Source organism: Macrotis lagotis, chromosome 1 (genome assembly GCF_037893015.1).
Source record: "Macrotis lagotis isolate mMagLag1 chromosome 1, bilby.v1.9.chrom.fasta, whole genome shotgun sequence".
In the NCBI taxonomy this organism is placed as follows: Eukaryota; Metazoa; Chordata; class Mammalia; order Peramelemorphia; family Peramelidae; genus Macrotis; species Macrotis lagotis.
This window is the reverse complement of record NC_133658.1, coordinates 875864379-875890130: the sequence shown is the minus strand read 5'-3', so window position 1 is coordinate 875890130 and position 25752 is coordinate 875864379. Positions and strand designations below refer to the sequence as shown.

General features: G+C 43.7%; 1 protein-coding gene across 1 annotated transcript in view; it reads right to left on the bottom strand.

Annotated features, from left to right (window-relative positions):
- The window catches only part of LOC141509079 (protein-arginine deiminase type-2), a 63578-nt gene extending 41285 nt beyond the window's left edge, over positions 1–22293 (bottom strand). Inside the window, exons 1-3 of the mRNA XM_074218294.1 lie at positions 22188–22293; positions 6860–7043; positions 6304–6376 (exon numbers count right to left, since the gene is read on the bottom strand). Coding sequence (XP_074074395.1) covers positions 6304–6376; positions 6860–7043; positions 22188–22279 — 349 coding nt within the window. The 5' untranslated portion in view covers positions 22280–22293. The remainder of the gene's footprint in view (positions 1–6303; positions 6377–6859; positions 7044–22187) is intronic.
- Between the last annotated feature and the right edge of the window lie 3459 nt (positions 22294–25752).

The window sequence follows — 25752 nt, the reverse complement described above, 5'->3', positions numbered from 1 at the left end:
TTATCACCCTGTCTCCAGGAAGCTTCTAGTGCCTTCCTCACAAAACATTTTCTGTCAATTTTGTGTCCAAACTCTCTATGTTCAGATTGCCTGTCCAGCTAGATTGTAAGCTCTTTGGGGGGGGTATTGTTTTACCTTTGCTTTTCTCTCCCTAGAACCTTTGTCTAGAGTCTGATATTTTGTAGGTGCTAATAAATGCTTTCTGCTAGATTGACTGATGTCACTTAATTTATGGTCAAGTAGTTAGAATGTAAGTTGGGCAAGAATCAAACCCAGGCCTAAGGATCCCCAAGCCTCTGGTCTGGTCTCTAAACCCAACCCCGCTTCTTACTGCATTCTTACTGCATAATGCCCAGTACTCCAGGGCCTCATGGCTGGTTGTTTTCAAGATTCTCCAGGGCTGGCATGTTTGAAAGGGGAATTAAACTTATTTTGCTTGGCCGTAGAGAGCAGAACTAGGAGCCATAGTGGGGCGGGCGGGGAGGGAGCTGCAGAAGGGACCATTTAGCCTCAGCTTAAGGAAAAACTTCCTCACTGTTATGAGATCTATCCAAGAGCAGAATGGGCCAGGCACTAGGAGCTCTTTTTTCCTGGAGACTTTCAAGGAAAGCTTGGATGACCACAGTTGACTGGGATAGTATGTTGTCACAGAGATTTGAATTCAGGGATGGGTTGGCCAGCAACTTCACTCCCTACCCCCATCCTTCTCTATACCTACCCCTTCCCCATTTCCTCCAAATCTGAGTCTCCGTGTCTTCCTTAAAACAGCAAAATAGAATTCTGGAGTAATGGAATAAGGACTATATTTGAAGGTAAGAGATTTGAATTGAAATTTTGGCTTTAGTAGTATGACCTTGACCAAGTCATTTCCCCTTCCCCAGCCTCAGTTTCTTCATCTGTAAAATGGGAAAAATGATTGTTTGCAACCCTCCCTAAATCCATGGGCCTGTTTGGGAACAAATTATTAAATTTTTGTATGTTAATAAGATATTAACACTATAAGAGTTGTTATTATGATGATTATTGACCCAGTGGCTCTAGAAGAGAAAGGAAGGCTGGTGACTTAGCACAGCATCCTCCTCACTCAAATTCAATTTACATGCATGTCATGGCTTCACCTTCCTGATGTCACTGTCTTTGAGGATGAAAGATAAACATCATCAATTTATGTACTCCCTTTCCTGTCCCCCTTTAATTTTTCCACTTACAACCCCCTGCTTCCTATGATCTGATCTTGGTGGACTATCTTACCAGCGTACATAATCAAAGGGACTTCCATTCAGAACTGGAAGGGATCTTAAAGGCTGCTGAGTTCATCACCCTCATTGTACAGATGAAGAAACGAAGTCCCAATGTCTCACACTTAATAAGTGTCTGAGTTGGGACTTAAACCCATCATCATTAAACCCATTAAATTCCTTCATCAGAGATTTGACTGGGGAGAGAGGGCTAGGCACACTAGTTCCATCTCCTCAGAAGGCTCCACTCTTTTTTGCTTCTAGACTCCTTTCTTTCTCTATCCTGTCTCTCTGTCTCTCTGTCACTGTCTCTGCCTATGCCCCCCCCCCCCCCCCCCCCCGTCTTTGTCTCTTTCTGAGTTGGAGGTGGTGGTAGGACAAGGTTTTGGGATCTCTAAGTCCAGGGAGAAATTTTCCAAAGACTCTGGCTCCTAGGTCAGTTTCCCAAAATAGCTCCAAGGTATCAGGTGGTTCATCTACCAGCGGGGGAGCAGATTAAGGGGAAATGTCAAGGGGATTGGGTTCAGGGTAATGTAGGGGGTGGGGATGGCATGAGAGGCTGCTGCCTGCTTGCCTTGGTCCCCTCTCTTCCCTCCTCATCCTCAGAGCTCTAGGTGTTAATACCCTTCCACAGGCCTGCCCTCCCCTTCTCCCTACAATGGATAGGTGCCCAGCTCTTTGGCTTCCTGGAGTAGAAGGCAGACCTGGCAACTGTATTATGCTGGGGGATGGGGGGCTAACCCTGGAGCTGGCAAATTAGGGTGATCATGTTGAGCTGGGTTCTGGATTTTAGGGGACAGAGGGCATGGAAATATTAGCCTAGAAATCCCTCTCCATGAACCAAGGCAATGCTCCCAGATGGCAAGTTGAAAACTCAAACCCCATTTTTCTGCTAATTAATTGTGTAATCTTCAATCAGTCACAAGCACTCTGGGCCTCAATTTCCCTATCTGTGAAATGAGGTAGTTGGATTAGAGGACCCCTGGGGTTCCTTCTCACTCTAAATCTATGATTTCATGATCTCCTTCCCCATTTTCATATAGTGCTCCTCCTTAGGCTACATATGACCCTTTGTGTATTCTAGCCTTGCCTTCATTGGGATAATTAAACTGGGGAAATGCTTTGGGGGAAGATTGATACTCAAGATGCTTTTATCCCAAGACTGAGGCCTTGCAGAAATAACCCTATTGTCTTCCTCTTAATAGGGGCATATTAAATAGTAGGGAAATCAAGGCAAAAATTCCTATATTGACCTTTCTGAGCCTCAGTTTTCTCAACTATGAAATGGGCATAAAGGGTAGGATTGTATGTAGAGAGCTGGCCTTGGACTTCAAATCCCTCCACTGACACATAATGATGATGAACCCAATGAACTAGGTGGCCCAGATGATTCTCTAAGACCACTAGTTACAAAGGAGTAGATCCTGTTTATAGTTTGTTTGATATATTTCTTTGCTCACTGTCACCTCCATTAGACGGTAAGTTTCCTGAGGGCAGGAGCTATCTTTTGCCTCTTTTTTGTACCACCAGTCCTTAGTACAATGCTTGATAAATAGTATTTTCTTAATAAATGTTTACTGTCTAGGAGCTGCTGGTCTACATTGGTAAAGGAAGCTCCTCATTGGGAGTCAGTTCCTTTTACTTATGAAATCATGATTGATCCAAAAAAGGAAAAGAAAAAAAGATAATTATATTTGTTCTCCCTCCTTTCCAGGGATATTATAAAACAAGTGTTTGTAAATCATAAATGTGCTATCATAATATGAATATATATATTTAAAAAAATTTTTTTAGGTTTTTTTTGCAAGGCAGTGGGGTTAAGTGGCTTGCCCAAGGCCACACAGCTAGGTAATTAATAAGTGTCTGAGCTGGATTTGAACTCAGATACTCCTGACTCCAGCTCTTTCCACTGTGCTATCTAGCTGCCTCCATAATATGAATATATTTAAAATCCTTTGTCCCTTAATTGCAGAGGTGGAGCAGTAGGGATTCAGAGTATTATATGTACTCTGAGGCATTGTGGATGTATTGGTTGCTTTTTGGGGAACTTCTTTCCTCTAACATTTTGTTATAAAGGATAGTTTCCTTGTTACCTTAACTTTTTATCTAGTCATTTTTTACACATCTTTTAAATGTTCATTTATTTATTTTAAGGTAGTTATTTAGTCAGTCAGCAAGTATTTATTAAGCCCTTACCCTGTGCCCAGGCTTCATTTTAAACATCGGGGTATAAAGAGTTCCTACATTTTAGCCAAATTGCCAACTTGCATTGGGGGAGAAGACTCTTTAGACTTGTGAAATCACAGGTCAGAACAATAACCAAGCAAAAAACACTGATCGATCAATCAGCATTCATTAAAATTCTCTATATTCGGAGACTGTGATAAGTATCAGGGGAATCCCCCCCGCAAAAAAATTCAACATTCCCTGCTCTCCAAGGACACTTGGGAAACTTTCATGATCTCAGCTGATCCTCTCAAGAGCCTTTGAGACGAGAAATACAAATATTATACCCATTTTGTGGATGAAACACACGAGGCCAAGAAAGGTGAACTAATGTGTTTAAAGACTCCCAATAAGTCAGGAACAGAGTAGGAATTGAGACATGAAAAGTCTTGGCTTCCTGAACTCTAAATTCAGGGTTCTTTTCACTACATTTGATTCCAAGCCATATTCTAGACAGTGACTGGGGAACCTACAAACTTTTGCAAGGTTAGCGTGTACTATTTATTGGTCCCAGTGTATTGGATTCTTATTTCTCTTTTAAAGTTGATTTAAGATACATCCACACAGCACTTTTTCACAGTTATATTTCTTTTACCTGCTCACCCTTTTCCCAAGTCCGTCCCCCAATATGGACTCATGGATGGGATTTGGGATCCTTGAGTTAGAGATTTAGAAGGAGCATCAAGACCATCTAGTCTAGCCCCATCCCTTTACAAAGGAGTTGCCCCAGTCACATGGGTGGTACCAAGTCAACATTTGAAGGCAGAGCATCTGATTTAGATCCAACTTTTTCCTCCTGCATCTTAGTGTATTCTGCTTAATATCTCCTGCTCTCTTACTGTCACCTGGATGATGGGGGTGGAGTCCAAAACTTCCTTTCTCTAAGAAACCACAGATTCTCATAGCAGAAGTTGATGATCTCAGAAGACCATCTAACCATCTGTCTAGGGCAAGGACCATTTCCCCGTCTATAGTTTCCCTTCACAAGGAATCAGTTATGCTGTTGGGACCTCTCAAATAAGAAGTGTGTAGTAGAGGAAGGAGTAGTAGTTTGGAGGCAGAGGGTTCAGATTCAGCCTCTGAATTCTTGCTACCTGGATAACCCTTCAGTAGGGTCCAGAGGAAAGAGAAGGGCCTCTGGACTCAGAGGTTTATTGCTGTCCAGTTGTTTCATTTGTGCCCAATTTTTTGGGACCCCATTTGGGGTTTTCTGGGCAAAGATACTGGAGCAGTTTGCCATCTCCTTCTCTAGCTCATTTTTATAGATGAGGAAACTGAAGCAAATAGTGATAAGGAACTTGCCCAGGGTCACTCAGCTACTAAATGTCTCAAAGGAACTTGGTACAAATTCAGGTTAAGACATTTAGTCTTCCTGTGCCTCAATTTTCCTAAATGTAAAATGACAGGAATGGACTAGAAGACCTCTGAGGTCCTTTCCAAATTCAGATCCATATCCTAAGTGACTTTTCTGAGTCTCAGTTTCTACATCTGTAAGGTGGGCATGGAAATCAGAGAGTGATTTATGACATGGAGTTATTTGAGGAAAGTCTAAACTTTAAAAGTATGTTTCCCCTGATATTTCCCCTGAAATTTGTGTCCCTATACCTCCTTCCTGAAATTTTGTTTCCCCGTTGTAGTCTTTCTCCACAGGCTACACAGCCCAAGTCGGTTGCCTGCCAGGGTTCTTCCCAACTCTGTTCAGAACAGGGTCACAGGAGATTATGTTTCTAAAAGGGTGAGTTAGGGATGTTACCTGACACAGCTTAGTCACTATGTCCATTGAGTTGGTCACTGCAACTCTGCTGGCTACCATCCCGGGAGCTCTGGTTACAGGCTCTCAGACCCCTGGTCTGCTACCTCTGCTCCTGTCCCCTCACCCAAGTCCCTTTTTCCTTTCTGTCTCCCCACAGTGACCAGCATGAGGAATTTGAAATCTGGGGTGGTTAGTTCACTGCTGGAGCCCTGGCAGAATGTCCTGGGTACTAGAGCCCAGAGTCAAAGAGCACTGGACACTCCTTGCATCCTTTGGTGGAACTGCATTATTCATGAGAAGACTGTGGAACTGAAAAAGCTGCCTGTGCCAAATGTGATTGAAAATGGGTATATGCTGGCATCAACTCAATGGGGGACCTTTAATAATCTCAAGGCCTCTGTTTCCTTATCTATAAAATGAGGGGGCTGGAATAGATGGTCCTATCCACCATAATATTATACATTCAAACAACTCAAATACTAAGGTCCCTTTTCAGCTCTGACATTCTCTGTTCCTTATAAGGTTCTGTTCTAGTTCTAATATCCTGGGTTCTAAGGTTTCTTTCCAGTGTTCTAATGGTCTTCCCAGTTCTGACATTCTCTTTTCTAGCCTCTTTTCTATCTAGGGCATTCTATGCTCTAGTCTCTTCTAGCTGATATTCTGGGTTCTCTTCCAGATTTGAAATTCTATGTTTTAAGGCCCTCCCAGCTCTGATATTCTCTGTCCAAAGGTCCCTTTTCAGATCTGCCATTTGTATTCTAAGGGTCCTCCAGACTCTTCTGCTCTAGCACCCTTTCTTAACGTGGACATTCTATGCTCTTGAGTCTCTTCCAGTTGACATTCTATGTCTTGAAATTCTGTATTTTAAGATCCTTTCTGCTGTGATATTCTCTGTTCTAAGGATCTTTTCCAGCTCTGCCATTTTATGATCCAAGGTTTATAGTCTATGACCCCTGCCATGTCTGATATTCTATGATCTGATGTCCCATGCTTTAAGGCACCGAAAGACAAGAATTATGTGACGCTAAGAGGGCAATATCAGGTCTTAAAAGAGGCAGGATCTCTGCAATATTGGTTATCACTCACCAATAGCTGTGAGAAATAGGCCAGCTTGATCAATGGGCATATTGCTTTCCTCTGAATAATAGTTGACAGTGAGCTGGGGATCCACAGTGGGAGAAAGAAAAAGGAAGAAGACTTATGACATTCCAGAACATGATGCAAACCTCCCACCTTCCACCTCCTAGCCCCCTAAACCAGCTCTCTCTCCCACCATGCATTTCCTTCTTCTATGAAACTTTATGGGTGAATCTGAAGACAGATTTTTTCTCCTATTTTTAGACTTTTTTTTAGGTTTTTGCAAGGCAAATGGGGTTAAGTGGTTTGCTCAAGGCCACACAGCTAGGTAATTATTAAGTGTCTGAGACTGGATTTGAACCCAGGTACTCCTGACTCCAGGGCAGGTGCTTTTTCCACTGCGCCACCTAGCTGCCCCTATTTTTAGACTTTTGATAAAGGCAGTGCTCAAGATAAAAATGCTAACACAGTGCTTTGAACTTCAAGAATCCCCTTCCTTCTGCAGACTTGGTGGGGGCCTCTCCTCTCCCCCTACCTCAAAACCCAACCCTCCAGGTTCCTGTACCTTGTCGCTGCTGACTTCTGTGCTGGGTTGGCTCATGCTGAGACGGAGGGTGGTGGTGGGGGAGAGGGCCCATCGCTGCTTGCCATTGGTTGGAGTCTCCTCAGCCTGCCCGTTAATCACTGCTTCTACCTGTACTCCATCTGTGTGTTTCAAGCTGAAGGTCTTGGCATCTGCAGGGGCTGCACTATAAAAGGGAGAAGAGTTGGGTCATGGAGATGCTTCCATATGGCACTAGGGGGATGAAATCTTAGACTATTTTAAAAAACTAGAATCTCAGAACTAGAATGAGCCTTTTTTCAATGTAAGGTCAGAGGAGCAAAGGCCTTGAAAACAGAGAATGTCAGAACTGATAGGGTCCTTAGAAGAGAAGATAGAATATCAGAGCTGGGAGGATCCTTAGAACACAGGGTGTCAGAGCTGGGAGGGTCCTCAGAACACAGGATGTCAGAGCTGGGAGGGTCCTTAGAACACAGGATGTCAGAGCTGGGAGGGTCCTCAGAACACAGGATGTCAGAGCTGGGAGGGTCCTTAGAACAGCATATCAGAGCCAGAAGACATTGCATCAAATCCAGTCATTTTATAAATGAGAAACCTGAAGCCTAGGGAATAGAATTACCTTACCCAAATTTACACAACTACTAAGCTTGTCATTAAGAATATGTGGGGGTGCAATGGATAGAGCACCTGCCCTGGAGTCAGGAGGACCTGAGTTCAAATCCAACCTCAGACACACCTAGCTATGTGGCCTTGGGCAAATTACTTAACCCCATTGCCTTGCAAAAACCTAAAAAAAGAAGATGTGCCAATACCAAGAAGCACCTCAAAATCAAATTGTCTCCACACTGACTTGTCTCTATTTGTAATGCATTTTCTTTAGATCAGGAGTGGGGAACCTTTTTTCTGTCAAGGATCATTTGGATATTTAAAATACCATTTGAGGCTGTGTGGGATAAAAATCCATTAAAAAAAATATAGAGATCTCTCTGAGTAAAAAAGAAAGTTTATATTGACTTTTCTGCAGAAAAGGGCACACTCCAAGTCTCACAAAGGTAGTGGAGACCAAGGAGCTTCCCTGAGGTGATGGTCAAGCAAGATTATATGGCCCAGCATGATACCCCCCTCCCTAGCCCCTCTCTTCCAACCTGATTGGTTAAGGTTTTCAGAATTACAATCTTTATGCAAAAAATCTACCCAGTAACAAAGAGAAGAATAAAATGTTTTCATAAAATATTACCTCACTGTTCAAAAGGCGAGGGTATCAGAATGATATGACCTTTTGTTGTCTATCTAGGTCTTGGTACTTATCATCAAACAAGAGAAGGCAGGCTGCTGTTCTCTCAGTCTATCATCAAACAGGTGGCTAACTAAGGAGGCAAGGTCTCTTCTCTGGAAGTATTCCACTACTTCCCTCCCTAACAGAATCAGGAGGGTGTCGGACTGGGAATGCAAGGCCTCTCTCCCTCTTTCTTCTAAGAATAGTCTAAGTGCAATAGTTTGTCATTGTTTAATGATTTTTAACCCTGAGAGGACTTCACTAGGAATATGAACTCTTAAGAGGGAATATCCCACTCAAGGCCATAGCAAATTATTAACTTAAAAATTAGACTGCCATATTGATTAAATATTTAATCAATTCACCCCTAAAAAAACTCCCAGATTTTTTGAATTTCAAATCCCACCTGCGGTTGCCATGGCAGCCTCAGAAGGAAAGCTTCATGAGCATTTTAGGGTCAGAGGGCCAGAAGTTTCCCACCCTGCTCTAGATTATCTCAGCTTTAGAGAGTATATAGACACCAGGGATGGAGAGTCCCACTGTGCCGTTATTAGTCACTGACACCTTGGTGTGAACCAGTTCATCACATCCTTCCCAAATGACAACTTGCTGAAGGATTCAGGAGAACCAACACTTGGAGAGATTTGTCCTGCAGGGGAGGGAGGGAGGAGGGAGAGAAAGTGGGCAGTAGCTCCCAAAGATCAACTCTACTGATTTTACAAGCTTGCAGAAGGCCCACCCCTGGGACTGGGACTTGGCTTTTTTGATGGTTCTTGTGAGGCTAATTTTGGACAAGAGATCATAGAGGGATTATGTGGGCTTCACTTGGAGGTTGTTAGCAAAACACCAACATACCATGCCAGGTCTCTGCAAAGGGTACCAATCCACTGGCTTTAAAGGCGGAGGTAAGGATGAGTGTCAAACAAAGGGGATCATTGCTAACTCACTGTGTGACCTTGGGTGGGTCACATTCCCTCTTAGGGATTCAGTTTCTTCCTTTGTAATATAAGGACTAGACTAGGCCATCTCTGAAACTTCTCCCAGCTCTGATATTTTCTGTGATATTCTGGGTTCCAAGAGCTTTCCTAAATCTGATATTGTGTTCTAAGAGCCCTTCCAGCTCTGACCTTCTGTGTTCTAAGAGCCCTCCCAGCTCTCACATTGTGTTCTATGAACCCTCCCAGCTCTGACATTCAATGTTCTAAGGACCCTCCCAGGTCTGCCATCCTGTATTCTAAGGGTTCTTCCAGATCTGACATCCTGTGTTCTAAGGACCCAACCAGTTCTGCCATTCTCTCTTCTAAGGGCCTTCCCAGCTCTGACACTCTAGGGTTTTGTTATATTTACTAATAGGCAACACTCCCAGAATTTGGGGGGAGTTTAGAAAGGAATGCCCCTCTGAAACTGGGTAAGATCAGCCATCTGTAGGCCCAATTGTCCTTAGAGATTCCTGAATTAGTCGCCAGGGAAACCAAAGTATCTTTGAAATTCAATTCCTAGAGGCCAGGGTATCTCTTAGGGACCCGAGTTTTTCTTGAAAGTCTTTTAAAAAGATGTCAATTTAAAATGCATCTATTCTAAAGAAAGCTACTAATTTGTATCCTAACATTCTGACTCCAACAAAGTGTGAGGAAAGGGAGGGGGAAGTGGAGCCTGGGGGGGAGTCTAGGCAGTCAGTCCCATTTTTTAAGAATCTTAATAGGGAAGGGGAGTTGATTAGGAAAAGTCTAGGGAAAGGAAATCCAGGGAAGAATGCATCAGTGTTTATCTGGTGCTCTAAGGGCAAAGAAAGACTCTGTGACAGAGTCTAGGATCCTCTTTACTGAAAGGTTTGATTCCCAAAGCAAATTAAAAAATTGGCAATCATTCTCATGAATAAGTCTAATGGAATTCTAGCTATCAGAGCTGGAAGGGACTTTACATCAGATAATGCCTGAGACTGGAAAGACCCTAGAACTGAGAATGTCAGAAACGAAAGGGGCCTCAGAGATCATTTATCTAAGTTTCCTTATTTTTGCCAATGAGGAAACTGAGGTCTAACCAGTGGCAGATTCTAAGTAAAACTCAGATTTTTCAATTGCTGACTCAGCTTCTTTCCCTTGAGTGTGGTTAGAATAATGCTGATTTTTCAAAGCCAATCTACTCTGGGTAACATGAAATTCAAGTTTTTGGACATGGAAAGACTAGCCCCTGGACGCCAGATAACCTCCGAAGTACAGATGCGCTGGGAGAAGTCCATTAAGTCCCTTTTCATTTTCTCCCTCTTTTCTCTCTTTTCCCTTCCTAGTCTACTGAATAAAATGAAGAATTTGGAACCAGGGAGATCTGTCTGTTAATCATGACATTTGTTCCCTCTGTCCATGGACAAGTCATTTCGTTTCTGAGTCTCAGTTTCCCTATGTGAAAAATGGGGATCATAGAGTCTGTAATCCCCCTCCTACCTCATAGAATCATTATAAAGTTAATCTATTCAAGGACTTGGTAAACTTTAAAGTGTTATAGAAATGTCAATTATTATCATTATTATTAATAAGTGATACTATCCTCATCATTAATTTCACTGTTCCTCTGCCCAAATAGGACTTTGAGGGTTAATGTCTCAGCCCCACAACAGAGGCTCACCCCGCCTTCCACCTCCACCCCCATCTCCCCAGGCACCAGGCTTGAACAAACAGCTATTCTAGGAGCAGGCTCCAAATCCAAACAACAAAGAAGCCCATTCTCCCTAGCCTAGGGGGTTCCCAGTTGGTGCCAGCTGTGCCAAAGACAGCTACTCTTACTGAGGGTCTGCTTTTAGGGGTCATAGACCAAAAATCTAGTCATGTTGCAAAGATCCCCCTTGCAAAGCAAGTATAGAAGGACCAGACGGTGCCATTGGGGGGGGGGGTAAGGCAGCTGAGAAAAATTCAGCAGGAAACAAAGAAGAATGAAATGAGCAGAACCAGGAGAACCCTCCTATACACAATAGCAGTACTGTTTTTAAGGATAAGAATTTTGTCATTTTGATATTATAAATTCCCAAATGAAATATAAAGGACAAATGAAGCAAGATACTCTCAACATTCAGAGGAAGAATTGATAAATAGAAGTATATAATGAATAATTTTACACATATATATATAAGTGTATATATGTATTTGTGTCTAATGGCAGCCATCTCTAGGGCAGCAGGGGGAGGGAAGGAAGAAAAAGAAGAAATTTGCATAATAATTTTGTTGTATATCTGAAAGGAATAGCAAGTTGTACATAGTAGAGTTGCAGTTTCCTATGCAATTATCCCTTTTAATGTACTATGCTACAGAAATGCTTGTTTTATTCCATAAGTTAAAAAAACAATAGCATAAAACAAGAGTTCTTAACCTCCACCCTCCTTTGCTAATATGGTAGCACTCTCATGTTTTTGAAGACATCAAATAAAATATATGTTATAAAGGGATCCAATACTATTCAAATATAGTCGCTAAAAGATTAAAGCCCATTCACAAGTTCTTAGAGCCCTGGTGTAGGAGAACAGAGGAAGACTCCGTGTTCTATAGGCTCTATGAGGCCTTGAAGTTGCAAAACATCCATACTAGGCACTGTGGGGAGAGAGAGGAGAAGGATCTCCCAATGCAATGGAGACTCAGGGAACCTCTTGCCAGACAGTTAGGCAGCTCCTAACCCGAGGAATTCCTAGCCTGTTTCTAAGTTAGGCAGTAAAAGCATTAGATAAGTGTTAAGGGAATTCCTTGGATGACCTGAGTCATGAGGGGTCAAAGAAGATTTTCCAGAGTTCTGAATAGATTTTAGAAGGGAAAGATCAACAGGGGAGAAGGCTATCCTGGTTCAGTCTGCTAAGCTTTAGACTAGGACCTCTGGGGCTCGTACTGGAATATAGCAGTGAGCTACTTGAAGTCCCAAACAACCTCTAGCAGTCCTCCCTAACCTCTTTGGGTTCCTCCTCACCTGAGGAGGTTCCCAACACCCTTCCAAAGAGGCAGGATTGGGGGTGGAGTATGGGGGCAGGATGGGGGTAGTGGATGAGTTACCAGCCCTGGTAGGCATAGAACCCACTTCAATCACACCATCTGCCTTGGGCCTCATTAATGCCAACCTCTTCTGGCAGCTTGAGAAGGGGAGGGGGGGTGAAAGAAAGTACTCAAGGCCCTCTGATCATCTGCCTAGTGTGGGGGCAAGGGCAAGGGGATTCACTGTTACTCTTGGAGGGGACAAGAGCTGATGGTGTTTACAAGGTGATAGCCCTTGCTTTCCGCCTGTCTCTGGACCCTGTGGGCAAGAGCCTGGCCAGGGTCACAGTAACCCCAGAGAATTGCAGCTGGCAGGGCCCTGTGCCACTCACCAAGTAGCGCATACCTCTTTATATAGAGTAGAAAAGAAAAAAAAAGATACTGCAGGTCTCTATGAGATATGACTTACGTTCAACATGCAACTTTTTTCTTTTTCTTTTTTTACATGCAACTTTTCAAAGCTATCTTGTTAGTCTGTCACTTTCTGAATTTCCTTGTATTCTCTTCCGTATGTTTAAAAAAAAGATGCCTCCTCCATCATTTTTTTAAATTACCTATCCCTATTCCTCCCCACCCCTCCCTTCAGTGGGTTCCATGACCACCATGACTGGTATCTTGTGCTCTACCATCCTTTCACTCCTCCCATTGGAGAAAGAAAAGACAAACTGTATGTAAAAAATAAAAGTCCAGTAAAATAAATCCTTTCATTCTGGTCATAAACAAACATAAGTATGTTATTCTGACTCCCATGTCTATTACCTCTCAGTAACCCTGCTTCCTTGGAAGACATTTTGATCTGTAATCATTAACTATATTGTTTGATAATGCACTTTAGCTGAGGTCTATGCCCAAGATCACAAAGATGGCAAATAGGAGCCCTAAGACTTACCAAGCTTGTTCCTACTTGTTAGTATCTTTTTTTTAAAGTTTTTTTGTAAGGCAAATGGGGTTAAGTGGCTTGCCCAAGGCCACACAGCTAGGCCATTATTAAGTGTCTGAGGCTGGATTTGAACTCAGATCCTCCTGACTCCAGGTGCTCTATCCATTGTGCCACCTAGCCACTCCTACTTGTTAGTATCTTTACTAAACTATTTGCTAAAGGTACTAAATGGAAGAACCAGGATCAGAGGGTCAGAGATTTAGAGATCATAGGAACTGCCTCATTTTACAGATAAAGAAATTGAGGGACGTATGGTCAGATGACTTACATAAGTAGGATGTGTCTGAGGCTGTATTTGAACTCGGCCATTGGACTCCAAATCCAGGATTTTCTACTATGATGATCTGTCAAATTCTCTTTCTACTTTAAGGTCACAGCCCAGTGGAACTATACATGTGTATATACATACATTTGTTTTATATATATATACACCTATAGAGATATGTGTATATATGTTTGTCTTTCTATCTATCTATCTATCTATCTATCTATCTATCTATCTACTATCTATGAAGATATTTATTTCACAATGATATGAACTCCTGGTATGGAAACTTCCTCCACTGATCAGCTCATTGCCTTTCCTGAGAGGTTAAATGATTTTCCCATTTTCACACAACTAATATATGTCAAAGGCAGGGACTTTTGCCTCCAAAGTTCACCTTGCAGATTCCCACTTGGCACCCACCTACTATGTCATCTAGCTGCTTCTGGGGTCTAGGGATATAGCACTTACATAAGGTGACTATTCCAGCTTTATTATACCCATTTTAGAAGTGAGAGAACTAAGGTAGAAGAGAGACATAACAACTTATCCAAAGATCATATTTGAACCCAGGCCTTCCCTCAGGCCAGAGCCAAGGCTCTTTCCAGGATTTCTATTGGGAAGACAACATGGTTTAGTAGAAAGAATATTGGGTTTGGAGTCAGAGGACCTAAGTTTGAATCCTGACTTTTGTTTAGTATTTATTTGATCTTGGGTCTATCACTGGTATATCACATAGTCCCTTTTAGCTTTAAGTCTTTATTCCTGTTAACCTTCATCTAAGTTTTAGGGAAATATGACTTGCTCCCCCTATCTCTATGTTTTTGTTTATTTATTTTGATGAGGCAATGAGATTATAATGACTTGTCGAAGGTCACACAGCTGAATTTGAACTCAGATCCATTTGACTGCAGAGTTGGTGCTACCTAGCTGCCCCTCTCCTATCTCTATGAGTTCTAGAGTTTTCCTATCTGTAAAGTGGAGTCTGTAGTTTTGCATTTCCCTCATTCCCAGAAATGAGTCAAAAGGTATGAAGTGACATGGGGAAACAGCCAGAATCCTGGCCCAGGGGAGAGAACACTTGGGTTGCCCCTTACTTTTCTATATGACCTGGACAAGAGCCTTCCCATCACTGGGTCTAGGTCCTAAGACCAAAATGCCTCTTTTTCAGCTGCCTTGTCCCTTCCCTCCCCACCAACCAGGCTCACAGTGGGCATGGAGCAGGGACTGTGGGCCAGCCTAATCTCTTTTCTCTCCAAGGTAGCTGCTTCCCTTAAGGCCTTGGCACCACAGTTGGCCACCTGTCCCTGAAGCCTCTCCTGGCAGAAGCCAGCCTTTTTAGGGCTAGATATGGAGGGGTGTTACTGTGATTTATGGGGGCCATCTGATCACGCCTTGGGAGCAAGATCCCCAGGAGCTCTGACAGGTTCCAGGAAGGGTGGGGGTGGCTGGGCTTAACGCCAGCTCAGAACAATCCTCATGATGCCCCTGCAGTGGCTGCCCTGTATGTGAGCCCTGTTTGGTAGGGTGGTTATGAGGAGGGGGTGGGGAGGATGGATAACTACCAATACAGCTATTTCTCAGCTCATGGCTCCCATCACATACTGTGGGACAAAGACAGCACAGATAATCCCAAACTGGTGAATAATCCTAAAATAGTACTTTGAATATGAAGACTAGCAGAGCTGGGTTTGAATCTGGGCTCAGAAATTCTAACTGCATTATCTTGGGAAAGGAATCAAGTTTCTCCATATCTCAGTCTTCACATCTGTAAAATGGGGATTATAATACTACTACTCCTTTCCTTACAGGGTATTTATGAGGCTCAAACATGAAAACATTTTGTGCATCATCGGTAGTGATGATGTTTGTCCTTTATTCTTGAAGAAGACCAAGATGTGATGCTATGACAAGCACATAAATTGGATTTGAGTGAGGGGGTGCTATATTCGGTCACCAGCCTCACTTTCTCCTTAGCCTCACTTTCTTTCCCCGCCTTTTTTCCCTTTCTTTTTTTTTTTTTTTGGCAGGGCAAGGCATGGGGTTAAATGACTTGCTCAAGGTCACACAGCTAAGTAAGTATTAAGAATCTGAGGCTGATTTGAACTCAAGTCCCCCTGACTCTAGGGCTGGTACTCTATCCACTGTGCCACCTAGCTGCCCCTCAGCCTCACTTCCTCCTCCGGAATCATCTGTGTCCAGTAACCAGATATGAATCAAGATGACTGGAAATAGACCTGGCTATCAATCAGGGTTAAGTGACTTGCCCAAGGTCACACAGATAATAAGTATCAAATGTCTCAGGCCAAATTCGAATGTCTGTCCTCCTGAATCCAAGGCTAGTGCTCCATGTACTGAGCTACCTAGCTGCCTTTGCACCATCAATCAACAAATTTTAAAGTGTCTCCTATATGGAAGGCACTGTATTAGATTTTGGGGGCTCAAAGAAAAAAATATCATCCCTACTTTCAAGAAGCTGACAACCACACATTTATATATATATAAATTGTATGCAAAAGAAATCACAGTTAATTTTGAAGGGGAGGTCCTACAGCAGGCAAAAGGGGGGGGGATGGGGTTGAGAAATCAAGATGGGACAAGCTAAAATCCCCCCTTGTACTACAAGAAACCTTTTCCAATCTCTTCTATTCTACTGCTTTTCTTCTGTTGATTGACTCTCATTCATCTTGTCTGTATTTAGTTGTCTCCCCCCAGGAGACTTTTGGGAACATGGAGAAAGAAAAGCAGGGGGGTAGGAGATGGGAGATGTTAGGTCCTCCATCACTCCCCAAGGAGAGCTCCTTGGGGGCAGGGACTGTCTTTTGTCTTTCTTTGTACCTCCATTGCTTAACACAATGTGCTTAATGATTGATTGACATGTGGAGGAGGTCCAATTTGAGTTGAGCTTTCAAGGGATTGAGGGGTTCCAAGAAGGAGAGAGGGCATTCCAGGCCCAGGGATGGTGTGAGCAAAGGCATGGAGCTGGGATTATATTAAATGTTCTCTAAGGTCCCTCCTGCCTCTAAATTCTATAGCCTCTTGGGACTCAGTTTCCCCTTCTATAGAATGAAATGGTTGTACCTAAACAATCTCTAAACTCTAGATACTAAAAGAAGGAAGGGGGGGAAGCTGATTAAAATTTTTGGGTCAACTGTTGGGAAAATGTTTAGGCAAAGGTTAAAAGGTCATTCTAAGGGGCAGCTCGGTGGTACAGTGGATAGAGCACTGGCCCTGGGCTCAAGAGGACTTGAGTTCAAATTTGACCTCAGACACTTAATAATTACCTAGATGTGTGACCTTGGACAAGTCACTGGACCCCTTTGCCTTGCATTAACCCCCCCAAAAAAACCCAACAACAACAAGGAAGTCATTCCGTTGGACAGTTTTTATAGTCTGTAACTGAGATCAAGGGTGGGACTTATTGATCTACCAGAGAATTCTGATTCTGGAGCTTAGGATCACCTTGCAGTTGCTGCAAAGTCTGCTGCAGAGAAGGATCAGGCCAGGCTGCTGGCTTCTTTCCCATGCAGGAGAATTCTTTGTGAGGCTCTGGCTGGGATGCCACCCCCTTCTACCCTGCAGAGGACTCATTCATTTATATCTTGGGCCCATGGATAGGAAAGTGGTCCTTAGGTTCTAAGCATCTTGGTTGTAACATTTTCTATTATAAGGTCCGGTTCCATCTCCAGTAGGGTCCTATGACTGTGATTTCTCTAACACCTAGAGACCAACAGGATTTCTTCCCTTGAGGGAGTGAAGGGATAATGACCTTGGAGGATTTTTGCCTCATTGGTTCTTTTGGGAACACGGAGAAAGAAAAGCAGGGTAGTGGGAGATGGGGGGCGGTGTTAGACCCTTGATCACTTTTAAATTACCAGAGTTTTCCCAAATACCATCCACATTTTTTTCCTTCTCACTTTATCATATTCCTCTAGACCTCCCTGCCTCCCTTCACTGTCTTGTCTCATTCATATGACCAGAGAAGGGGAACTGAGAGTCTCCACTCCAACTTTTCTTTCTTCTTCTTTTCCACTGGTCCTTTTCCTTGTCCCTCTTCACCTTCTTTGCCTCCAGTTGAGAGCTTGGCATAGCATTACCAAGCATACCCAACTGTAAATAAACAGGCGTGCTCAGTGACAGCCCTGGCTTAGGGGATTAGGAGGCCCGGTGACAGACACCCCACCTCAAATGCAACCTTAGTTTAGGGGATGACAGAACCTGATAATTAAGAGAAGCTTACTGACAAGGAGGTAGTGCAGTTCTGTGGAAAGTCTATAGGCAGGCTAAGAAGTCTGAGGATGCAGGTCTACATCTCAGCTCTATCACTTGCTAGTTACATGACTTTGGGGAAGGAGCCTTACCTCCCAGGGCTTTACCCCTCTGTACAATAATGGGGCTGGACTAGAGTCTTAATCTGGTCTAGTTCACATCTTGACTTTGTCAACAATTCTCTCCTCTTGGATTATAGAAGCTCCTTTGGCTTCCAAATCACTCTTATCTCTTGGCTCTTCTCTATTTTTCTGACTTTTCTTCTCAATCTCCTTTCACAGATGATCATACCCTTCCCAAGTTGAAGGGCTCTGTCCTTACCTTCTTTGCTTTTCACTGTTTCACTCTTTCTCTGACTGTCTCTTTCCCCATTTCACTGAACCTTCTCCCCACCTCAGTATCTCTTTCACAATCTCACTCTCTCCTCTCTCTCTCTCTCTCTCTCTCTCTCTCTCTCTCTCTCTCTCTTTCCACCATTATCTCTGCTGATGACTCCCAAATTTAGTCTCTTTAATATTCCAGTCCCATATCTTTAACATCAGTCTGCACGTGGATGTCCCAGATTCAACCTACCCCAAAACAGAACTCATCATATATCCTTTATAACCCACCCTTCCTCTAAATTTCCCTTTTATTATTGAGGGTACCACCATCCTTCCGGTCATCCATGCTTGTAACCTCAGAGTTATCCTTGATCTGTTTCTCTCTCTCACAGCAAATCAACCCAGCACTGTCATTAGTCCCATTGCTACCATTCACCAGCACAAGTATTAAAGTGCCAGATAAATGTCATTTATTATTACTATGATTATTATCAGCCTACAATCACCAGGCCTCTCAATCTGGTGATGATTTCATTCACTGAGCCTTCTATTGAACTCTTGCTGTGTTTAAACAATATTTATAGAGCAATATAGGGGAGTGCTGGTAAATGTTAAACAACCAGGCTCTCTGGGAGGGGAAGTATAAATACATTTATAAGTTTAATCTGTGTTAATAACACTTTCTTAATTTCAGACAACCAATAAGCAATAAATCAAGCCCCAATTTGCGGCAATTGAAATTTATGAGGTGTAAATGCTCACACTAAAATTTAACAATGAGCAGCTGGATCCGACATACTCATGTCCGATCATGTGCCAAGTCTTCTCAATGCTACCTTCCCCAAATCTCTCACGTCTGTTTCCTTTTCTTCCTCTCCCACCAAAGCACCTTATTCAGAGACTCATTACCTCTTCTCTGTGTCATGGCAGGGGGTCTCCTTATTGGTCTCCCTGCCTTAGTCCATCTCCAGCCCATCACCAGCCCACCTGACAGATGGATATTCCTCAGATATGTCTGACCAGATAACAAAACCAATTCTTTTCAATAGCTCCTTGTTACTTGCAAGTTAAGATTCAGACCCATGTTGGCATTTAAAGCCTTTCACCCTTTGACTCTCACCCAGAAGTCTCATTTCACCTCCTCTGACATTCATTCTCTGGTCTGAAAAAGTGTTTCTCATCAACAGCATTTTCTCTTATAATGTCAGTGCCTTGGTTCCTGAAGTCTGCTCTGCTCATCTACTTTTAGAAAATGCCAGGCCAGAAAGAGGAAGAAGGTTTGGGGGCACAGACTGAAGCCTATATTGGGGCAGAGAGGAGCAGAGGAGAGAGTTGGAAAGGACTGGAGCAGGAGCAGGAAGAGCATGGGAACAACGCAGGGAACTGGGGATGGGGGAAGAGAGATTAGGACAGAGAAAACTGTCCTAATTAGCACTCTCTTCCCCTAAAAGTGACTTTGCATATACTTTGTATTGATTTGTCTGTGACAACGTTACGATCTCCAATAGAACGTAAGCACCTTGAGGGCAGGTATTGTTTTCTTTTGTCTTTGTATCTCTAATGATTAGTATGGTGCCTTTCACACTTAATATGTGTTTTATAAGTATTAGCTGAATGACTGTACATGTATGATCTCTCTCCTTACTTGCAGTCATGGGGATGGAGGAGGGAAGGGAAGGAGCCAGAAAAATGTGGAACTCAAATTCTTATAAAAAACGAATGTTGAAAACTATTTTCACATGTAATTGAAAAAAATAAAATTAAAAAATCATAATAAAAATAAAAAAAACAAGGGGCAGCTGGTAACATAGTGGATAGAACACTGACCCTGGAGTCAGGACAACTCGAGTTCAAATCCAGCCTCAGACATTTAATACTTACTTAGCCATATGACCTTGGACAAATCACTTAACCCCATTGCCTTGCAATAAACAAAAATAAAAATACATTAAAAAATAAGTATTAGTTGAACTGAAATGATGAAAGTGAAGGGACTCTTTCTAATACCCAAGGACTCCATTTGGAAGAATCTTTCCCTGGCCTACTGTGTAGGGGAAGGAGCAATAGAAACTGGAATGCCTAATGTTCTTCTTCATGGTGTGGCCTCATGGGGATGCTATTTGTTCTCGACTAGATGCCTATTTAGATACTGGTCAGATTAGATATTCTCTGGGCTCCTTTTCAAATCTTGGCTTCTGCTATATTGGCCTGGCTAGTTAATCAGCCAACAAGTTCTACTAAGTGCTTTTTGGGCCAGACACCGTGTCTAGCCCTGAGAATATAATTCAAAAGCATATTTCTGGGACCTTCTTCATTTACCTCTGAGAAGGTGCTTGGTGAGTTTCTTTGGCTGGTATTATGTATGTATGCCCTTTTTTTCTCTACTGAGTGTGCCTAGGTAGGAGTGGGAGATGTGTCACTCCATTGAGTGGCTGTATTGCCAAGGGGACTGGAAAATGCTTCTTTCAACTTATATTCAATAGGAGACAAGAAAGGGGTTGGGGCAGAGCAGGGGGACACCTCCCCCTATCTGTGGGAGTCCTATTCTAGTTACTGCTATCTCTAACCTGACCCCTGGAGGTTGGGTTCCCTTTTTCTACTTTTCATGCACCCTCACACCCAAAGGAAAAAGGGGAAATGGACCAATAGGGAGTATCTAAAAAAACCCCAAACTAGTTGGTACCATATGCATAGAATTCTAGACCTGGAGTCAGGAAGAGCCATCTTCCTGTTTTCAGATCTGGCCTCCTACACTTAGTGACTGTGTGATCCTTGGCAAGTCCCTTAACTCTGCCTCAGTTTCTTCATCCATGAAATGAGCTGGAGAAGGAAATGGCAAATTACTCCCATATTTTTTGCCAAGAAAATGCCTAATGGGATCACCAAGAGTCAGACACAATTGAACATCAACATTGTCATCATCAACAAGAGTGACCCTTAAACTTGGGGAAAACAACCCTCTGGATGTACCACAGACTCTATCAGAATTCAGAGAGGTGAAGTCTGGGGAAGGATTCTGGGACAGGAGCTCCTTGGTCACAGTTCAGAAAAGATCACTAACGTCATCCCTTTGGGGTTTTGAAACATTAGCTGTAAGGCAGCCCCAGGGGGCCAAGAGTTCTGGAATCACATCTCTCCTGTCCTCTCTAAGGGGTAAGCTCTGGGTCTGAGTTCACCCTTTCCAGAGAACTCAGCTGAGATACAGGGAGAAAGAGAAACTAGAGTGGGGACAGGGAGGGAAGGAGAGGGAGCAGAAGTCAAGGAAGGCCGAACTGGGGCCAAGGAGGACACAAGGAGGAGGTGGATGAAGAAGGGGGGGGAGTGGGAAAACTGGAGTGAACGGCTTAAGGGAAAAAGATGACGTTGGGGCAATGGTGAGGGAAGATGTTAGCAGGGAAGGTATGGAGAAAAGAGATGGGGAAAGTGGGGAAAGGAGAGAGGGGGAGGAAAAAAATAATGTGGGCTCAGGAGACGAAAGGAAGGGAGAGAAACCCAGAAGAAACTAGGGAATTATAAGGAGAAAAGCAGAGCAAAGTGGGAGAAGTAGAAGGGGCTATATATAGGGAAAGAAACTCAGTGGGTATGGGGAAATGAGATGAAAAGGAAATGGGCCAGGCCAGAAAGAGGAAGAGGGCTTGGGGGCACGGGCTGAAGCCTATTTGGGGTAGAGAGAGAGCGGCACCAGGGCAGAGGCGCAGAGGAGAGTTGGGAAGGACAGCAATAGGAGCAGGAGGAGCATGGGAACAACGCAGGGAACTGGGCACGGGGGTGGGGGGGAAGATTAGGACAGAGAAAACTGGAGAATGGGATGGGGGGGTGAAGGAGGCTCGAAGATGGATGGGGCTCGGATGGTGGTGACAAGGGGGACCCGTCAGTAACAACCCGCACCTATTCCGAGCTGGGGATAAAAGAGAGGCGCCAGATCCACCACCGTGGGACCAGCAGAAGAGGGGGTGCGGGGAACCGGAGAGAGGCAAGAGGAGGTGCTAGGCGATCGGAGGCAGCGGAGACGCGAGCCAGAGAGAGTAGGAGTCGGGACAGTGGGCTGGGCAAGAATGGGGGGGCTCACCGAAGGGGAGGAGGGGGGACCGGGGAGGGTCATCGTGGCTGGGGGGAAGAGGGAGCCCCCGGGGCAGAGCGCGGGGCCCCGCAGGAGCCCAGGCGGGGGCGAGGCGCAGCGGCAGGGAGGCTGCCCCCTGGCCCGGGGCCCTGGGGGTGGGGGCGCAGGCGTCCGGGCCCCAAGGCGCTCACCTGTAGACATCGACCGAGAGCGGAGAGCCCAGCACGCACACCGCCTCGATGCGGTTCCCGAACTGGAGGCGCACGGTCCGCTGCTGCGGCATCGTCCTCGCTCTCGCTCCCGGGGGGCCGGGGTGCTGGCTGCTGGGGGCCGGGGGCCGGGGTGCTGGCTGCTGGGAGCCGGGGGCCGGGGTGCTGGCTGCTGGGGGTCGGGGGCCGGGGTGCTGGCTGCTGGGAGGTCGGGGGCCGGGGTGCTGGCTGCTGGGAGCCGGGGGCCGGGGCCGCCACCTGCCTTAGGTGAACCCGCGCCAGCGGCTGGCCCCGGGGCCACGGCGCCCAGCCTTATCCAGCGGCAGCCCGGGGGTGGGGCCCCCCGCCGAGCTGCCGCCTCATTGGTCGTCGGGCCTGGACCTGCCCCTGGGCGGGGGGTGAACCCCGAAAAGTCCCCGGTCGCCCCAGCTCAGTTGCTTTGGCCACCTTCCACCAGCCCGAGCCCGGCTTTTCTTGGCCGAGTTTGGCTTGGAGTTTGGAGTGGGGCGATGGCTCCGGTCCTGATCCGTGTCTGGCCCCTGGACCCAGATGACTCTGGGGGAGAAAGTGAGGCTGGGGACTTAGCCTAGCCCCCCCCCCCCCCAATCCAATTCATGTGCCTGTCAGGGCATCGCCTCCCTGGCATGGGCTCCGAGAACGAAGGGCAAGCATCATCGTGCGTTTGTTCACATGCGTTCTCCCCGAATCCCCAACAGTTTCATCCCCTCTGTGTATCTATCTCCGTACCTTCTTACCTGTCTACCTACCTATTATCTGTCTATGCATTTATTTTTCTCTTTACTTATCTGTCTGCCTAGCTGATCATTTTCCTCTACTTAATATTTATCTATCCATTCACTTATTTTTCTCTTTATCTTTCTAGCTATTCTTTTTTCTTTTTATCTATCTTCTATCTATTCATTTTTCTCTTTATTTATCTATCCATTTATTTTTCTCTTTACATATCTAATTTCCCTTTACTTATTTATGTCTGTTTATCAATCTACCTATTTATCTAAGTATCCATTTTTCTCTTTACTTATCTATCATCTAGCTTTCTCTTTACATATCTATTTTTCCCTTTACTTATTTATGTCTGTTTATCAATCTACCTATTTATCTAAGTATCCATTTTTCTCTTTACTTATCTATCATCTAGCTTTCTCTTTACTTATCTATCAATCTATCTGGCTATGTATCTATGTATTTATCCATTCATTTATTTATTTTTTCTCTTTGCTTATTTATTTATCCATCTATTTATTTGTTTATCTATCTACCTATCTATCTATATATCCATTTATCTTTTTGTTCTTCTCTTTACTTATTTATTTAGCTCTTTATCTATCATCTGTCTTTCTATTTGCCTGACTACATACAATAGTTTTCATTTTTTGCTAGTTTTTGAGTTTTACATTTTTCTTCCTCCCTCCCTTTCCTCCCCCTTCCCTGACTGAAAGCAATCTAATATAGGCCACACATGTACAACCATTCTGAACATACATCCATATAAATTATGACACCCAAACATTTTTATTGCCAGCACTCCTTCTTTTGTCCCTCCATTCTCTGTCACCAATACATACCCACACAACACCAATCCATGTTCATATACACACCCACTCCTCCTTTCCTTCCCCCATTATCATTTCCTCCCCTTTTCCCAATAATTGTTTTGTGATAACAAATCTAAAAAAAAAAGAATGTTTACTGGCTCAGCAATGCCAATGTTAGCTCTGTTTCATAAGGAGATCAGGCAAAAAGGAAAAAAGCCTATATATATATTCTGAAATATTTATAGCAGTTCTCTTTGTGGGGGCAAAGAACTGGAAACTGAGAGAATGTCCGTTAGTTGGGGAATGACTAAAAAATCTGTCCTTTATGATTGTGATGGAATATTCCAGTGTGTAAGCAATGATGAGCTGGTTGATTTTTAGAAAAAACCTGGAATGATTTGCATGAAATAATGCAGAATGAAATAAGCAGAAGCAAGAGAACTGAAACAGCAATATTGTTCAAAAATGGCAAATGGCTGTTATTTTGAATATTATGATCATTCATACCAACTGTGGACTTATGAAAGAAGATGCTCCAAGAAAAAGAACTGATCTATAGAAGTATGTATTGTATGGTTTTATATATATATATATATCTACATATCTGTGTCAAAGATAGACATTTTCTAATGCTGACTGGGAGGGAGAGAATGAGACAAATTACAAAATATCACAATAAATAATTTTTAAAAAAAAGAACTCTTGGGGCAGCTAGGTGTCGTAGTGTATAAAGCACTGGCCTTGGAGTCAGGAGTACCTGGGTTCAAATCCGGTCTCAGACATTTAATAATTACCTAGCTGTGTGGCCTTGGGCAAGCCACTTAATCCTGTTTGCCTTGCAAAATAAAATAAAAACCCTAAAAAAAAAGAACTCTTATTGCTTTCCCATTTATTGGCCTATAAAAGGTTAATGGAAACACTAGTATTCATAATGTTAAGCTTGGAATATAAGAAAATGGAACATCAGATCTGAAAGGGACCTTAGAACACAGGATGTCAGAGCTGGAAGGAAACTTAGAGAATGCTAGAAAAATGAGGGTCTTAGAACATAGTAGATCAGAGCTAGAAGGAATCTTGGAACACAGAATGTCAGAGTCCAACTGCTCCATTTTATACTTAATCATTTGTTGATCACTTTAAGGTTTGCAAAATACTTTCCAATAGTATTTCCTTTTATTATCCTAATAGGGAGGGAAGGTGCTATTTATCATCTTTGTTCCAGGTGAGGAAATTGAGGTAGAAAGAGAATTAGCTGACTTGCTTAGAATTACACAACTGGTCAATGTCTGAGACAGGACTTGAACTCAGGCTATTTTGAATCTAAGCTACCCCTACTAAGAAGAGTGGGGGGGGGAGAGAAAGTTAATTGCTTAAAGTAATCCAGTTAAAAGTGGATCTAGAACCCCAGGGTCCTTATTCCCTTTGCAATTCCCTTTTCCCTTTCAGGCTTATAGATTTTGAGCTGGAAGGGACCTTGGCAATTATATAATTCAATTTCCTAATTTCATAGATGAAGAAATTGAGCCCAGAAAAGTGAAAATCCTTACCTAATGTCACACAGGTGGTAAGCCTCAGGGTGGGGATTCTAACCCGGGTCCACAGACTCCAAGTTGAACTCACTTTCCATTCTACCACACTGCCTCTCATACCCTCTATAATGCCTTCATTGTGGTTATTGTTTGCCCTTTCTTCTCAAAAAGAACCACGACATCAGGAAAGTGATGCCATGACATACAGTAAATTGTATTTAAATAAGGGAGGGCTAAGCAAAATTACCAACCTCACTTTTTCCTCCAGAGGCATCTGGGTCATCCTGTGACCAGATATGGATCAGGACAACAAGAGATGGCTCTCTTTGTGAGAATTACCAGTCTCCTGGATACACAGGATGCTGATAACCACAGTTACTTGGGATCATTTCCGACCACGCAAGAACTTTGAACAAGCCTTTGGCTGAATGCCTCAAAGCTCAGACATGCAATGACCAGACA